General features: G+C 44.2%; 1 protein-coding gene across 1 annotated transcript in view; it reads left to right on the top strand.

Annotated features, from left to right (window-relative positions):
* Nucleotides 1-13,707, top strand: part of LOC126455552 (pickpocket protein 28-like) — a 164,497-nt gene extending 150,790 nt beyond the window's left edge. The window contains exons 10-11 of the mRNA XM_050091306.1: nt 1,079-1,170; nt 13,452-13,707. Of these exons, the coding sequence (XP_049947263.1) occupies nt 1,079-1,170; nt 13,452-13,594 (235 nt within the window). The 3' untranslated portion in view covers nt 13,595-13,707. The remainder of the gene's footprint in view (nt 1-1,078; nt 1,171-13,451) is intronic.
* The last annotated feature ends 418 nt before the right edge of the window (nt 13,708-14,125 follow it).

Genomic DNA, 14,125 nt, shown 5'->3' with positions numbered 1-14,125 from the left:
CATTTCAGGAGTGTACCGTGAATATCAGGAATCAGGCAAATATCAAATCTCCGAAATCCCTGAGGCCGGATGAAGAAAGTGCTAAAAACGACTGAAACCAATTGTTTAACGTGACAGAAGTGTAACCTTTCCCAAAACTGCTGCAGATTTCAATGCTGGGCCATCAGCAAGTGCTAGCGTCCCAACTAGTCAACGAAAGATCGTCGATATTGGCTTTCGGAGCCGAAGGCCCACTCCTGTACCCCTGATGATTGCACGACACAAAGCTTTACTCTCGCCTAGGCCCGTCAACACCGACACTGGACTGTTGATGACTGGAAACATGTTGCATCGTCGAACGTGTCTTGTTTCAAATTTTATCCAGCGGATGGACGTGTACAGGTATGGAGACACTGTCATAAATCCATGGACCCTGCATGTCAGCAGGGGACTGTTCGAGCTGGTGGAGGCTCTGTAACGGTGTGGAGCTTGTCCAGTTGGAGTGATATGAGACTCTTGATACGTATAGATACGATTCTGACAGGTGACACGTACGTAAGCATCCTGTCTGATCTCCTGCATCCATTCATTCCACTGTACATCCCGACGGTCTTGGGCCATTCCAGCAGGACACTGCGACACCCCACACGTTCAGAATTTCTGCAGAGTGGCTCCAGGAACACTCTCCTGAGTTTAAGCGCTTCCACTGGCCGCCATACTCCCCAGACATGAACGTTACTGAGCATATCTGGGATGCCTTGCAACGTGCCGTTCGGAAGAGATCTTCACCCCTCGTACTCTTACGGATTTATGAAGAGCCCTGCAGGATTCATGGTGTCAGTTCCCTCCAGCACTACTTCAGACATTAGACGAGTCCTTGCTACGTCGTGTTGCGGTACATCTGCGTGCTCGCGGGGGGCCCAAACGATATTAGAAAGGTGTACCAGTCCCTTTCGCTCTTTGTTGTAAATACTTCCGAAATGTTACCAAACTGGAGCTTATCTTCTTTCTTACTGTGACAAACTGAATGACGTGACGTCTAGAGTTACTGAGAATATTATTATTAGAATAACATAAACCAAATGCTGCTCATTTTCAGGTATCGTATGTCATCGCTTAACGTGTACTTTAAGGACAACCAGTTCATCCCAAGTCGCCGTTCCGAGTTGTATGGAGTCACCGATTTCATTGGTAACTAATCCACTTCCTACCATAATTTTGAAAATTTATATGGAATAATCTGTATCTGTCTCCATTGGCCATTTAATATCATCACAATTAGATAATATAGGTAACACACGAGGATTAAACAAAACTGGAAACCAAATCAAATGTCTTTCGTAGATTTATTACTGTCAGATAAATTTTAAGATATGTTGTTTCGGTCCCTAAATGTGGTGGAACAATTACAATTTCGATGTGAGGAGCAACACAGAATTTCCAGTTTGCATAGTTATGAAGTTAACGGGAAAGTCATAGGTAGCAACATTGTCTGTAATTAAGCATCAGAAATGTTCCCAACGAAATAAAGAAAACAAGATTGGAACTTGTGGACGGACGTGTAAGTGGCTGCAAATCGAGCGGAGTGATCCTTCAGATAAGCTGAGTTGTCGTCCAATTTGCGTTGAATGCGTCAGGTTGTAAGTAAGAGATAAAGGCAGAAAAAGAAAACATAGGAAATTATTTGACTGCCTCTTGGTACCATTTCTCAATGATCTCTAGTACCAGCTGTGCTGACATAAATACAAATTCCTTACCAATTACTACAGCCCCGACAGAACCATGGTTTTAATCCTTAACATCTCCGAGTGTAAATAGAAGTAAATCAACTCGCGAGTAGACTCAGCCGGAATGTTGTAAATCCCATTCTTCTACTGAAATGCCATACTCTAGACAATCATTTTAATTTCCAGAAACGGTCTTGCTATTATTAGTTTCTGTGTTCAGAGGGCGCTGTTACTCTGCAATTGTGTTCAGCTAATTGAAACACTTTTCAGTTCGAAATAGACACCTTCTTAAGTCCACGACCAGTTTCGGTCTTTAAACAACGTTGCTTCTCAACATAAATGGCCCAATTATGAAGGCCTAAAACTGTCGTTTACTTAGTAAAGTACCCATTAACGACAGCAGTAGCGTTTCATTAGTTTTGCTATCGTTCCACGACCCCTTAGAGTAGCTCCTTACACAAATGCAGCACCATGTCAAACATTTGTCAGTGTAAAGCGCGATCTATGAGCTGTTAATGGCTCGTATAATCATTTTCCGTAAGGTCATAATAATGCCATTGGCACCTGGATATCCTACATTTACCTATAATGTTGACGAAGGCAGTTTGCGGTCTCCGAATGACAATCAATACTATACTGTTGTGACTTGGCAAGACAGCCAAGCCACTATGAGGTAGCCGAAAGGCACGCGTTTAAGCTCACGCAGGCTGGCGTGAGGTCTGGAACAGTTAAAGGAGTTGAGTCTAGTAAAAAAAGAATGGCGCCTTGCTAGGTCGTAGCAAATGACGTAGCTGAAGGCTATGCTAACTATCGTCTCGGCAAATGACAGCGTAATTTGTCAGTGAACCATCGCTAGCAAAGTCGGCTGCACAACTGGGGCGAGTGCTAGGAAGTCTCTCTAGACCTGCCGTGTGGCGGCGCTCGGTCTGCAATCACTGACAGTGGCGACACGCGGGTCCGACATATGCTAGCGGACCGCGGCCGATTTAAAGGCTACCACCTAGCAAGTGTGGGGTCTGGCGGTGACGCCACACTATACAGTCACTCAAATGGCTGTGTTTCCTGCAGTAAAGCCTATGAGGACGGGGCGTGAGTCATTCTTGGGTAGCTCAGTTGGTAGAGCACTTGCCCGCGAGAGGCAAAGGTTCCGAGTTCGAGTCTCGGTCCGGCACACAGTTTTCATCTGCCAGCAAGTTTCATATCAGCGCACACTCCGCAGTAGAGTGAAAATTTCATTCTAGAAACCTTTTGTAACTGTTTACTGTTATTATTATTATTACTATTATTATTATTATTATTATTATATCGTTTCGTGTCAGTCCAACTAAGGCCCACGTCAAGAAAGCTACTTATTTCTATTTTCTTTCATCCTACTCCAAAATTCTTCCACTTTCTCAGAACGAGCTCTTTTCCTCTCATGTGACCAGATGACTCCAGTAGTTTTCCTGTTGATTCTGATCTCCTTGAAAACCTTTGACCTTGATATCTGTGTGAAATTGTCTTCGTTGAGCAATGTCTCCGTTCAGTCTGCATTTCTTGTACGTCCTTTTCTTATCCTGCCTCCCTACCCATTTTTATTGTCTGATTTCCAGATTTTGAAGATTATGAGGATCTTCTTTGTTAATCTGTTTTTCTGCATACTCTCTAGGTGTCCATAGATTGAAAAACGTGTTTGCCAAATATGATGTGTTATTTTACGCGAGAGTGACTGTAGTTCCTTATTTAGTCTCAAAACTCAAATGCCATCTTCGTTCTTGATTGAACCCAACATCATTGGCAAGATTCTTCTTTTTTTTCCAAATCTTCTGATCGCGTAAAAGTAGTTTTCCGATCCGTAGAGGACTCCTGATTTTACAACTGTATTACAACGCTTTAATTTAACATCATTGAAATAACATTTTTATTGTAGACATTTCTCACTTCCATGTGTGCTGTTCTCCTTTTTTCTGTTCTGATTTTATGATTATGATTATGATTATTGTTATTATTATTATTATTATTATTATTAGAATTAATAATTATTACGATTGTTGTACCGTTAAACTTTTATGCTAACATTAAATGTATCCGCATTTGCGAATATGGACAACCATCAGATGCAGAATTGAATGACGAAAACGAAAATTTGTTCCGGACGGGAACTCGGACCCGAATTTCCCGCTTATGGCGAGCTGTAGCCTTACCATTTTATTTTATTTTTTTATTTTTTATTTTTATTCTATTTATTTTATTTTGTTCTATATTGTTTGCTGAATTTGTTCGGGGCCGATGTCCGATGATACCCTTTCAGGTTGTTCGTTGATCCGTTCACTCACTTTTTTTTTTTTTATTACAGAGGGCAGCTAACCCTCTGACCGAACACGCTGAGCTACCGTGCCGGCGCCATTTGGCTACCCGTGCACGACTCACGGCCAGCCCCAAACTTCCACATGTCATCAAAACATCTACAACCTGTATCCGTACTTCCATTATGTATATTCCTGTACAGGTGAGACATTTTACTTGAAAGTCGCTTGCCCAATGTCGGCGGATAAATACGATATTACACTGCCTGCATTATTCGAAAGTACGATACAAAGTTCTGCTACTAATATACTACTACTACTACTACTACTACTACTCTCACTGCTACTAGTAGGGCATGTTGTAGGATGAGAAGGGAGAGCAGTAATTATGCTGCTAGTAGCAGTAATAATAATAATAATAATAATAATAATAATAATAATAATAATAATCATTCTGACTCTTATTGTAACATTTTATGCCAGTTAAGTATCTCTACGTACTTAATACATCAGTAAAATGCGAATTTTCAGTCCTTTTCCGAGCTTGTTAAATTCCCCCTCCGTTACTCCGCCGCCCGGCGTAGCCGAGCGGTCTAGGGCAAATTGTCAAGCTTCGCACGGCTCCCCCGTCGGAGGCTCGAGTCCTCCCTAGGGCATGGGCGTGTGTGTTGTCCTTAGCGTAAGTTAGTTTAAGTTATATTAAGTAGTGTGTAAGCCTAGGGACCAATGACCTTAACAGTTTGGTCCCATAGTAACTTACCACAAATTCCCAAAATTTTTCGTTACTCCCTCCTATGCTAACTGCCGTTAGGCAACTAATTGCCACCAACATGTTTCTTCAGATGGGATCCATATTCTTGTGGAAGGTAATGCGGTGTGAGATTTCGATTCCTTTACTACAAACCGTATTCAGTTCAAATAGTTCAAATGGCTCTGAGCACTATGCGACTTAACTTCTGAGGTCATCAGTCGCCTAGAACTTAGAACTAATTAAACCTAACTAACCTAAGGACATCGCACACATCCATGCCCGAGGCAGGATTCGAACCTGCGACCGTAGCGGACGCTCGGCTCCAGACTGTAGCGCCTAGAACCGCACGGCCACTCCGGCCGGCCGTATTCAGTTGTTCGAGGCCGATGATAATACTTCGAGGCCATTACCAAATTTTCAGTCAGTTCCCATAGTATGGTGTACACATCCATGACCAACATTATTTTACATACACGGCACAAGTAAGGTGTAGCTTTTGTTTACGTCCCAAAAACGGCAGCTACGCGTAGTGTCTTTGGCCAATGCATCTCGAAAAGCATTCAGGTACCGTCTCTATCTCTGTGTGAAGAGTCTCTACCGTTGAATGTCGTATTTGGGAATTTTGACAGAATAGTTTCATTTTTAACTTTTCAGTTATTTGCACCTCTGGTGAATAGCATGACCCATGTGGTCGATCCTTGCCTAACGATAATGGAATGTTAAGTCAACAGCGTTGTTCCTGCGCCCATGCTATATCCAAACGCTGTGAAGTGCCGTAGGCTGAGGTATACGGTCGGTCGGTGGTGTCTGAACTCTGTAGCCCTGTAGAGAGAAAGTGACATGATAGTATGAGGGCTCACCGCTTCAGTATTTGCGCGGAGAGTGTTTTCTTGCACTGTGACACATATACGAGGGATATTCGGAAAGTAAGTTTCGATCGGTCAAGAAATGGAAACCACTGTGAAAATTAATAAAGCTTTCCACATTTGTGTTCGACAGTGTCTCTACTATGCCTGCCAGTTGCATCACTTTGCTCTTTTCAATTCTTAGCGCATGGTGAGCACATAAAGATGCGTAGAAAATAGTGTCTCCCGCCAAGTATAAGGTCCTGGTGAGAGATTTTGCCCGATGTTATGCAGCGCACATTACATTACTGTCATACGCTTCCTACTTCGTGACAATTCTCGGTCGCAATCTGCAGGGGCAATGAAGATGCTCCTGCAGCGTTTTCGATGGGAAGTGTTTTATCACCGGCGCTACAGACGGTAATTGGCTCCCTCTGTGTTTCATCTCTGCTCACATTAACTACTGGCTATGAAGATAACATTTTCGCACAGACAACTAGCTATAAATGAGCCCAGAAGAGAATTGGCGGGAAGCACAGGCGGCTGCCTTCTATGACGAGGGTGGTGGAAAGTTGGTACTACGCTACGACAAATGTCTAAGTCGGAGAGGTGACTATGTAGAGCAGTGGCTGGAAGCTGTAGCTAAATGTTGCAGATAAAATATTTCTGATTATCATAGTGGTTTCCAATTCGTGATCAGTCGGAATTTACTTTCCGAATAGCCCTGGTATCTGTTGTTTCAACTCATGACGGCCGAGAGTGGCTGCGTAATTAATATATCATTATCAATTTCTGTCCCTTGCGGCACTGTTTTTTCCACAACTGTGGCAACAACCTTGTCGTGTACAGCCTTGACGTGTTGGCACTTGACAAGTCCAGTTCCTGCATAACTTTAGAGATGGAATTCACCTCCAACTGTACCCACGCTGTGGAGAATGGAAACTCTCCCGCCATATTCACCGACCATGTTCATCCACAGTAAAACAGAATACGATTCATCGCTGAAGCCAGTGCGATGCTATTCATCGGAAGTCCTTGCACTCCGGTCACGACACCATCCCAAACGCAGCCGTTTGTGTTGTGTTAACAGCAGCCTTCGCATACGGCGGCAGTTCATTAGTACGGCTGCTACTAGTCTGCCACCAATGGTGCGGGATAACACAAAATGTTGCAGGGACTCTATTACTTATTCCCGGACGGCAGATGCAGATGTGAAGGATGTACAGTGTGCCTGGTGCACAATACGGCACTCCTACTTTCACGGCTGGAGTGTATAGGATCCCATGCAGCTGTGGAGATGTTTATGTGGGTACCACTAAAACAACTGTTTCAAAACGTTTGGAAGAGCACAAGGGCAATTGTAGAAGAGGAGAAACGGAACGATCAGCTGTTGCGGAGCATCCTTTCCAGCCAGGTAACCACCATATTCGTTTCGAGGAGACGCAAGTACTAGCGGCCACAAGCGGATATTACGAAAGGCTCTACAGGGAGGCCATCGAAATCGCCAAACACCCTAATAATTTCAGTCGAAAGCAGGAGGGCGTGAAATTAAACGGTATATGGATGCCGGTATTGAAGAAGATGTGTACCACCCGTCCACCACTGGGTGATGGTAACAGCGACCGACGGCAGCGGACAGCGGCCAATTGCCCTGACGTTTTCAAAACACGTGACGTCACGCCTCGGCGCGAGAGCGCGTGGACAGGGAATTTAGCGGCAGTCAGTAGCGAGCCAGTGGGTGTGTTGGACCTTCCATCGAGCTACAGACCCCCTTGAAGATGTCCTCCGCAGACGGGGACGAAACGTTGGGAATTGACACAGAATTCATCAAGCGACCACGGCATTACAAAAATGGCTCTGAGCACTAGGGGACTCAACTGCTGTGGTCATAAGTCCCCTACAACTTAGAACTACTTAAACCTAACTAACCTAAGGACATCACACACATCCATGCCCGAGGCAGGATTCGAACCTGCGACCGTAGCGGTCGTGCGGTTCCAGACTGTAGCGCCTTTAACCGCTCGGCCACTCCGGCCGGCACACGGCATAACATCCCGGATTATTATAATGGACATAACTCCTACATTGTGATCAGACGTGATCGACTGGTACGTTGACGAGGAGTATGCCGGCCGTCACGTCCCCATGCAGTCCAATATCGGGCCGCTGTCACTTACGCATGCGCCACAATTGTCGATATACCACTATTCGACCAGGCGTTCAAATGGAGACACACAATGAAGGCCCTTTCCAACTGTGCCAAGTGCTGATAACGCTGCCTCACATAAGTAAGCAACATCTCCATGTCTTCAGAGTCATTACAGAAAACATGGTGCAGTTCACGCTCCTTACATATCTTGCCAGGCCTGGTAACAACTGTAAACACTGAAAACACTAATGCACCCTGGTGGCCTTTCTACCGGCCACAATCAATTGGAAAACTAATCACTTATATACAAGTACCTGCCGATGAGGTTACGTGCACGAAGTTACATTGACATCCGATCATGGATTCTGCACGCTTCATTTGGTTTTTTCTTCAATGAGTGTATACTGCTCATGTACAATACAGACTGTAATGCTGCCTCGCTAACGGTGTCTGGTTAGATATAAGAGAATATTGAAGGCCCTTGCTTGTCTGGTGAAGTACAGGCATAAATAAATACAAGTATACCACCGTAGTGATGTAACTGTTCAGTGATCTTCCAATCTACGATTCGTGAAAAATTTAGAGTTTTCTAGTGACCTGACCATCCCTTTGACACTTCGTGAGTCCAATCGGATGGTTGGACTGGAATCAAATGCCCTGAACGTGGACGCAAATTACTGGTTCCACATTTACACATCTACATCTACACCCACATCTCCATAGGTACTCCCCAAGCCTCCGTACGGTGCATGGCGGAGGATAGCCAGTACCACTTCTAGTCATTTCCTTTCCTGTTCCACTTGCAAACAGAGCGAGGGAAAAACGACTGTCTATATGCGTCCGTAGGGGCCTTAATTTCTCGTATCTTCGTGATCCTTACGCGCAAGATATGTTGGCGGCAGTAGAATCGTTCGGCAGTCAGCTTCAGACGCCGGTTTCTAAATTTATCTCAATACCGTTTCTCCAAAAGAACGTCGCCTTTCCTCCAGTGATTCCCATTTGAGTTCCTGAAGTACCGGGTGATCAAAAAGTCAGTATAAATTTAAAAACTTAATAAACCACGGAATAATGTAGATAGAGAGGAAAAAATTGACACACATGCTTGGAAAGACATGAGGTTTTATTAGAACCAAAAAAGAAAACAAAGTTTACAAAATATCCGACAGATGGCGCTGGACAGCGAAACGCCAGTGACTGCGCATGACAACCGTGTATAAAAGAGCTGTAATGAGAGATTCAGATGCGCCAGCAGTCACAACATGTTGACGTTACCTGAAAAGGCGCTTTTAGTGAGCTGTATTATCAGAATGGGGAATGTGCTAGTTCAGCGTTACGATCCTATGGCCATAGGAACGGGATTCTAATGGGTAAAGGTCCGTTGACAAATGCAGCTGTGGCGAGAATGATTTCGAAGTTCGAAGCCACGGGTTGTTTAGACGATAGACCCCATAGTGCCCGACCAAGCACAAGGCGTAATGCTGCTGCGACAGTTGAGGAAGAAATGGAGACTGTAGCGGGTTCGTCTATGCTCGGGGAAGTCAGCGCTCGTGCAGTCGCACGTCGCACCGGCATTCCATACACTACTGTTTGGTTGGCACTGAGGCGTACCCTCCGATGCTATCCGTACAAAATCCATCAGCATCATGAACTGTTACCTGGTGATTTAATGAAGCGGAGGGCATTTGCGGTGTGGGCGTTTCAAAAGATGGCGGAAGATGACGATTGGTTGAGTAACGTGTTGTGGACCGACGAAGCTCATTTCACGCTCCGACGGTCTGTCATCGCCCACAACTGCAGAATTTGGGCTACCGAAAATCCTAGAACTGTCGTGGAAACTCCACTGCACGACGAGAAAGTCACAGTATGGGTTCCATTTACCACATCTACCGTTATCGGGCCTTTTTTCTTCGAGGAAATGAGTGATTCTCTTTTCGTAACTGCTACCGTGAGACAGGGTTGTAGCCTCTCCCCGATGTTATTCAATCTGTATATTGAGCAAACAGTAAAGGAGACAAAAGAAAAATTCGGAGTAGGTATTAAAATTCATGGAGAAGAAGTAAAAACTTTGAGGTTCGCCGATGACATTGTAATTCTGTCAGAGACAGCAAAGGACTTGGAAGAGCAGTTGAACGGAATGGACAGTGTCTTGAACGGAGGATATAAGATGAACATCAACGAAATCAAAATGAGGATAATGGAATGTAGTCAAATTAAATCGGGTGATGCTGAGGGAATTAGATTAAGAAATGAGACACTTAAAGTAGTAAAGGAGTTTTGCTATTTAGGAAGTAAAATAACTGATGATGGTCGAAGTAGAGAGGATATAAAATGTAGACTGGCAATGGCAAGGAAAGCGTTTCTGAAGAAGAGAAATTTGTTAACATCGAGTATAGATTTAAGTGTCAGGAAGTCGTTTCTGAAAGTATTTGTATGGAGTGTAGCCATGTATGGAAGTGAAACATGGACGATAACTACTTTGGACAAGAAGAGAATAGAAGGTTTCGAAATGTGGTGCTACAGAAGAATGCTGAAGATAAGGTGGGTAGATCACGTAATTAATGAGGAGGTATTGAATAGGATTGGGGAGAAGAGAAGTTTGTGGCACAACTTGACTAGAAGAAGGGATCGGTTGGTAGGACATGTTTTGAGGCATCAAGGAATCACAAATTAAGCATTGGAGGGCAGCATGGAGGGTAAAAATCGTAGATGGAGACCAAGAGATGAATACACTAAGCAGATTCAGAAGGATGTAGGTTGCAGTACGTACTGGGAGATGAAGAAGCTTGCACAGGATAGAGTAGCATGGAGAGCTGCATCAAACCAGTCTCAGGACTGAAGACCACAACAACAACAACAACCGTGACGGGTGAGAGGTACGCCGATATGTTACAGAATCGCATCATCCCCAGACTGGCTGATAAACACGTGCTGGAACGTACGATGTTTATGCAGGATGGCGCTCCACCACATATTGCCAGACGCGTGAAAGGTCTCTTCCGCGCGTCCTTTGGTGATGATCGTGTGCTCAGCCGCCACTTTCGCCATGCTTGGCTTCCCAGGTCCCCAGACCTCAGTCCGTGCGATTGTTGTCTTGGGGGTTACCTGAAGTCGCAAGTGTATCGTGATCGACCGACATCTCTAGGGATGCTGAAAGACAACATCCGACGCCAATACTTCACCATAACTCCGGACATGCTTTACAGTGCTGTTCACAACATTATTCCTCAACTACAGCTATTGTTGAGGAATGATGGTGGACATATTGAGTGTTTCCTGTAAAGAAAATCATCTTTGCTTTGTCTTACTTTGTTCTACTAACTATTGCTATTCCGATCAGATGAAGCGCCTTCTGTCGGAAATTATTGAACTTTTGTATTTTTGTGGTTTTAATAAAACCCCATGTCATTCCAAGCATGTGTGTCAATTTGTACCTCTCTATCTACATTATTACGTTATTTATTCAGTTTTCAAATTTATACTGACTTTTTGATCGTTCGTGTTGTTCGGATCTACCGCTAACAAATCTAGCAGCCTTTTTCTGAATTGCTTCGATGTCTTACTTCAATTCGACCTGGTACGCATCCCAAACACTCGAGCAGTACTCAAGAATATGTCGCACCAGCGTCCTATATCCGGTCTCCTTTACAGGTGAACCACACTTTCCTAAAATTCTCCCAATAAATCGAAGTCGACCATTCGCCTTCCCCACCACGGTTCTCACATGCTCGTTCCATCTCAGATCGATTTGCAACGTTAAGCGTAGATATTTAAACGACTTGACTGTGTCAAGCACGACACTAGTAATAATGCACCCAAACATTACAGGTTTATTCTTCCTGCTCATCCGGATTAACTTACATTTTACCACATTTATGTCTTGACGCCATTCACTACACTAACTGGAAATTTTTTCTATGTCGTCTTGTATCTTCCTACAGTTACTCAATTACTAAACATTACCGTACACCACGGCATCATCAGCGAACAACAGCAGATTGCTGCCTACCCCGTCCGCTAAATCATTTATGAGAACAACAGCGGTCCTATCACACGCCCCTAGAGCCTAGAGCACTCCTGACGGTACCCTTGTCTCTGATGAACACTCGCCGTCGGGGACAACATACTGGGTTTTATTACCTAAGAAGTCTGTCATTTGAAGTGCACCGTGATCTGTTGCCTCCACCCTTAACTAGTCTGCTAAATCAGTTCAGAGGTAAGAGAAAGGCAAGGCCATTTCACTTATACTACAGAATGAAGCTTAGGAATGCGGTATGGTACTCAAATCAATCTTTTGTATAAGAACAGTTTTACCTTTATGTGCATTAGACGGAAGTGTGGTCCTGTACCTAATCCGTCAACAGAGGTTGAAAATAACGCTTCAGTTGTAAATTTCTTTATTTTCACAGTCCGCAGCTCGTGGTCGTGCGGTAGCGTTCTCGCTTGCCGCGCCAGGGTTCCCGGGTTCGATTCCCGGCGGGGTCAGGGATTTTCTCAGCCTCGTGATGACTGGGTGTTGTGTGACGTCCTTAGGTTAGTTAGGTTTAAGTAGTTCTAAGTTCTAGGGGACTGATGACGATAGATGTTAAGTACCATAGTGCTCAGAGCCATTTGCACCATTATTTTCACACAGCCGGTTTCGGACTGTTACAAGCCCATCCTCAGGTGTCGTACTGGAAATAGCAAACGACGAGAGATAATTTTCACACACCGCAACACATATAAAACACAAAAAATATTTTTTCCTTAAAAAGTTTTAATTTAAAAAAAAAAAACATTTCGAAACCGCGGTGTGCTGCCCATGAGTGCAGAACAGGGAGTAGCGGATGCGAACGAGGAGGCAAACTGGTGAACCAGAGTGGCAAAATGCACTTTTAACATGTATCGTGTATTTTTATGTAATTTTTTGTTTTTTTCTCCATTTTAAATGTAAACGACTAAATGCAAATTGTGAACGGCCGGACTAGTAGCCGCGCGTTCTTCTCTCCGTCAATAGGTGGCAGCACTTTTGCCACTCTGGTTTACTTCAAAAAATGGTTCAAATGGCTCTGAGCACTATGGGACTTCACATCTATGGTCATCAGTCCCCTACAACTTAGAACTACTTAAACCTAACTAACATAAGGACATCGCACACTTCCATGCCCGATGTCACGCGGTCCCAGACTGAAGTGCCTAGAACAGCACGGCCGCAACGGCCGGCTCTGGTTTACTAATTTACCTCCTCTTTCGCATCCGCTACTTCCTGTTCTGCTCCCAGAGGCAGCTCACCGCGCTTGGTACACGCAGCACTCGGGGACCACAGCACAGCCTTAGCGTCGTGATATCATTTGTATACATTCTCTACCCAGGCAGTCGTCCGCAGTACTGTCTGGTGCCACTTGCGCAATGACATGGGTTTCACAGCACCTAGCCCGAGCGGCGGTTTGTAAATATTTCTTCAAACTTTTTCAGAACTTTTTAGGGAAAAATATGTTTTTGTGTTTTATCTGTGTTGCGGAGGTGAAAATTATCTCCCGTCTTTCGCTATTTCCAGTGCGACACCTGAGGATGGGCTTATAACAGTCCGAAACCGGGCGTGTGAAAATAAAGAAATTTACAACTGAAGCGGTATTTTCAGTCTCTGCTATAATGCTTGGTTGCGGATGTTCTTCCAACTGGATTGTTTGCTGCTAAACAGTCAAGTTACGGGAATGAGTAATCTCGTTGTTTTTTCAGCGAACTGTGGCGGTCTTTTGGGCCTCTTCATGGGCTTCAGCGTGCTGAGCCTGGTGGAGGTCTTTTACTTCTTCAGCATACGCATCGGGTTCACGCAGATGCTGCGTCGATCTACCCAGCAACGTGCCGCAGCCGCATTGTGATCTCCAGCATCGCAGCTCGCCATGGAGCGCACTATGCCACACACTGCCAATGCCAAGCACTTGTATTTCTTGTGTTAAATTATTTCGTTTGTAATAAATGTTCCTTTTTTTAACTGTGTGTTATCCTTGAGCTTGCCTAATGATACTGTGTATGATACCGCAGAGAGACAGTGAACGCTTTGCTAAATATATTGTAATAAAAAAGTACCCGCGGATGCTACACTTTTCGCTAGGTAGGTGCCTTGCTTAGTATCTTCGATTTTGTGGAAAAATTTTTGTGTAGGTTATGCACCGATTTTGAACATATCGTTACGGAGCAGTTTTTTGACTATATGCACTAGTACTTGAGCAGTTCAGATATTCCCACAAGGACGGTAGTTCTCAATTGTCGTGTACCCAGGACGTAGACACGAGCAATCGATTAGTCCGTTTTTTTTTATTGGGTTACTCAATTAAATTATTTCAAAATGAAGATGAATTTTTGCTTGTCCAGACATATTAGTGACAGAAGGTATGATTGTGCCAAGGGAA

This window comes from Schistocerca serialis, chromosome 2 (genome assembly GCF_023864345.2).
Source record: "Schistocerca serialis cubense isolate TAMUIC-IGC-003099 chromosome 2, iqSchSeri2.2, whole genome shotgun sequence".
NCBI classification, from domain to species: domain Eukaryota; kingdom Metazoa; phylum Arthropoda; class Insecta; order Orthoptera; family Acrididae; genus Schistocerca; species Schistocerca serialis.
This window is presented reverse-complemented; position numbering and strand designations above follow the sequence as displayed.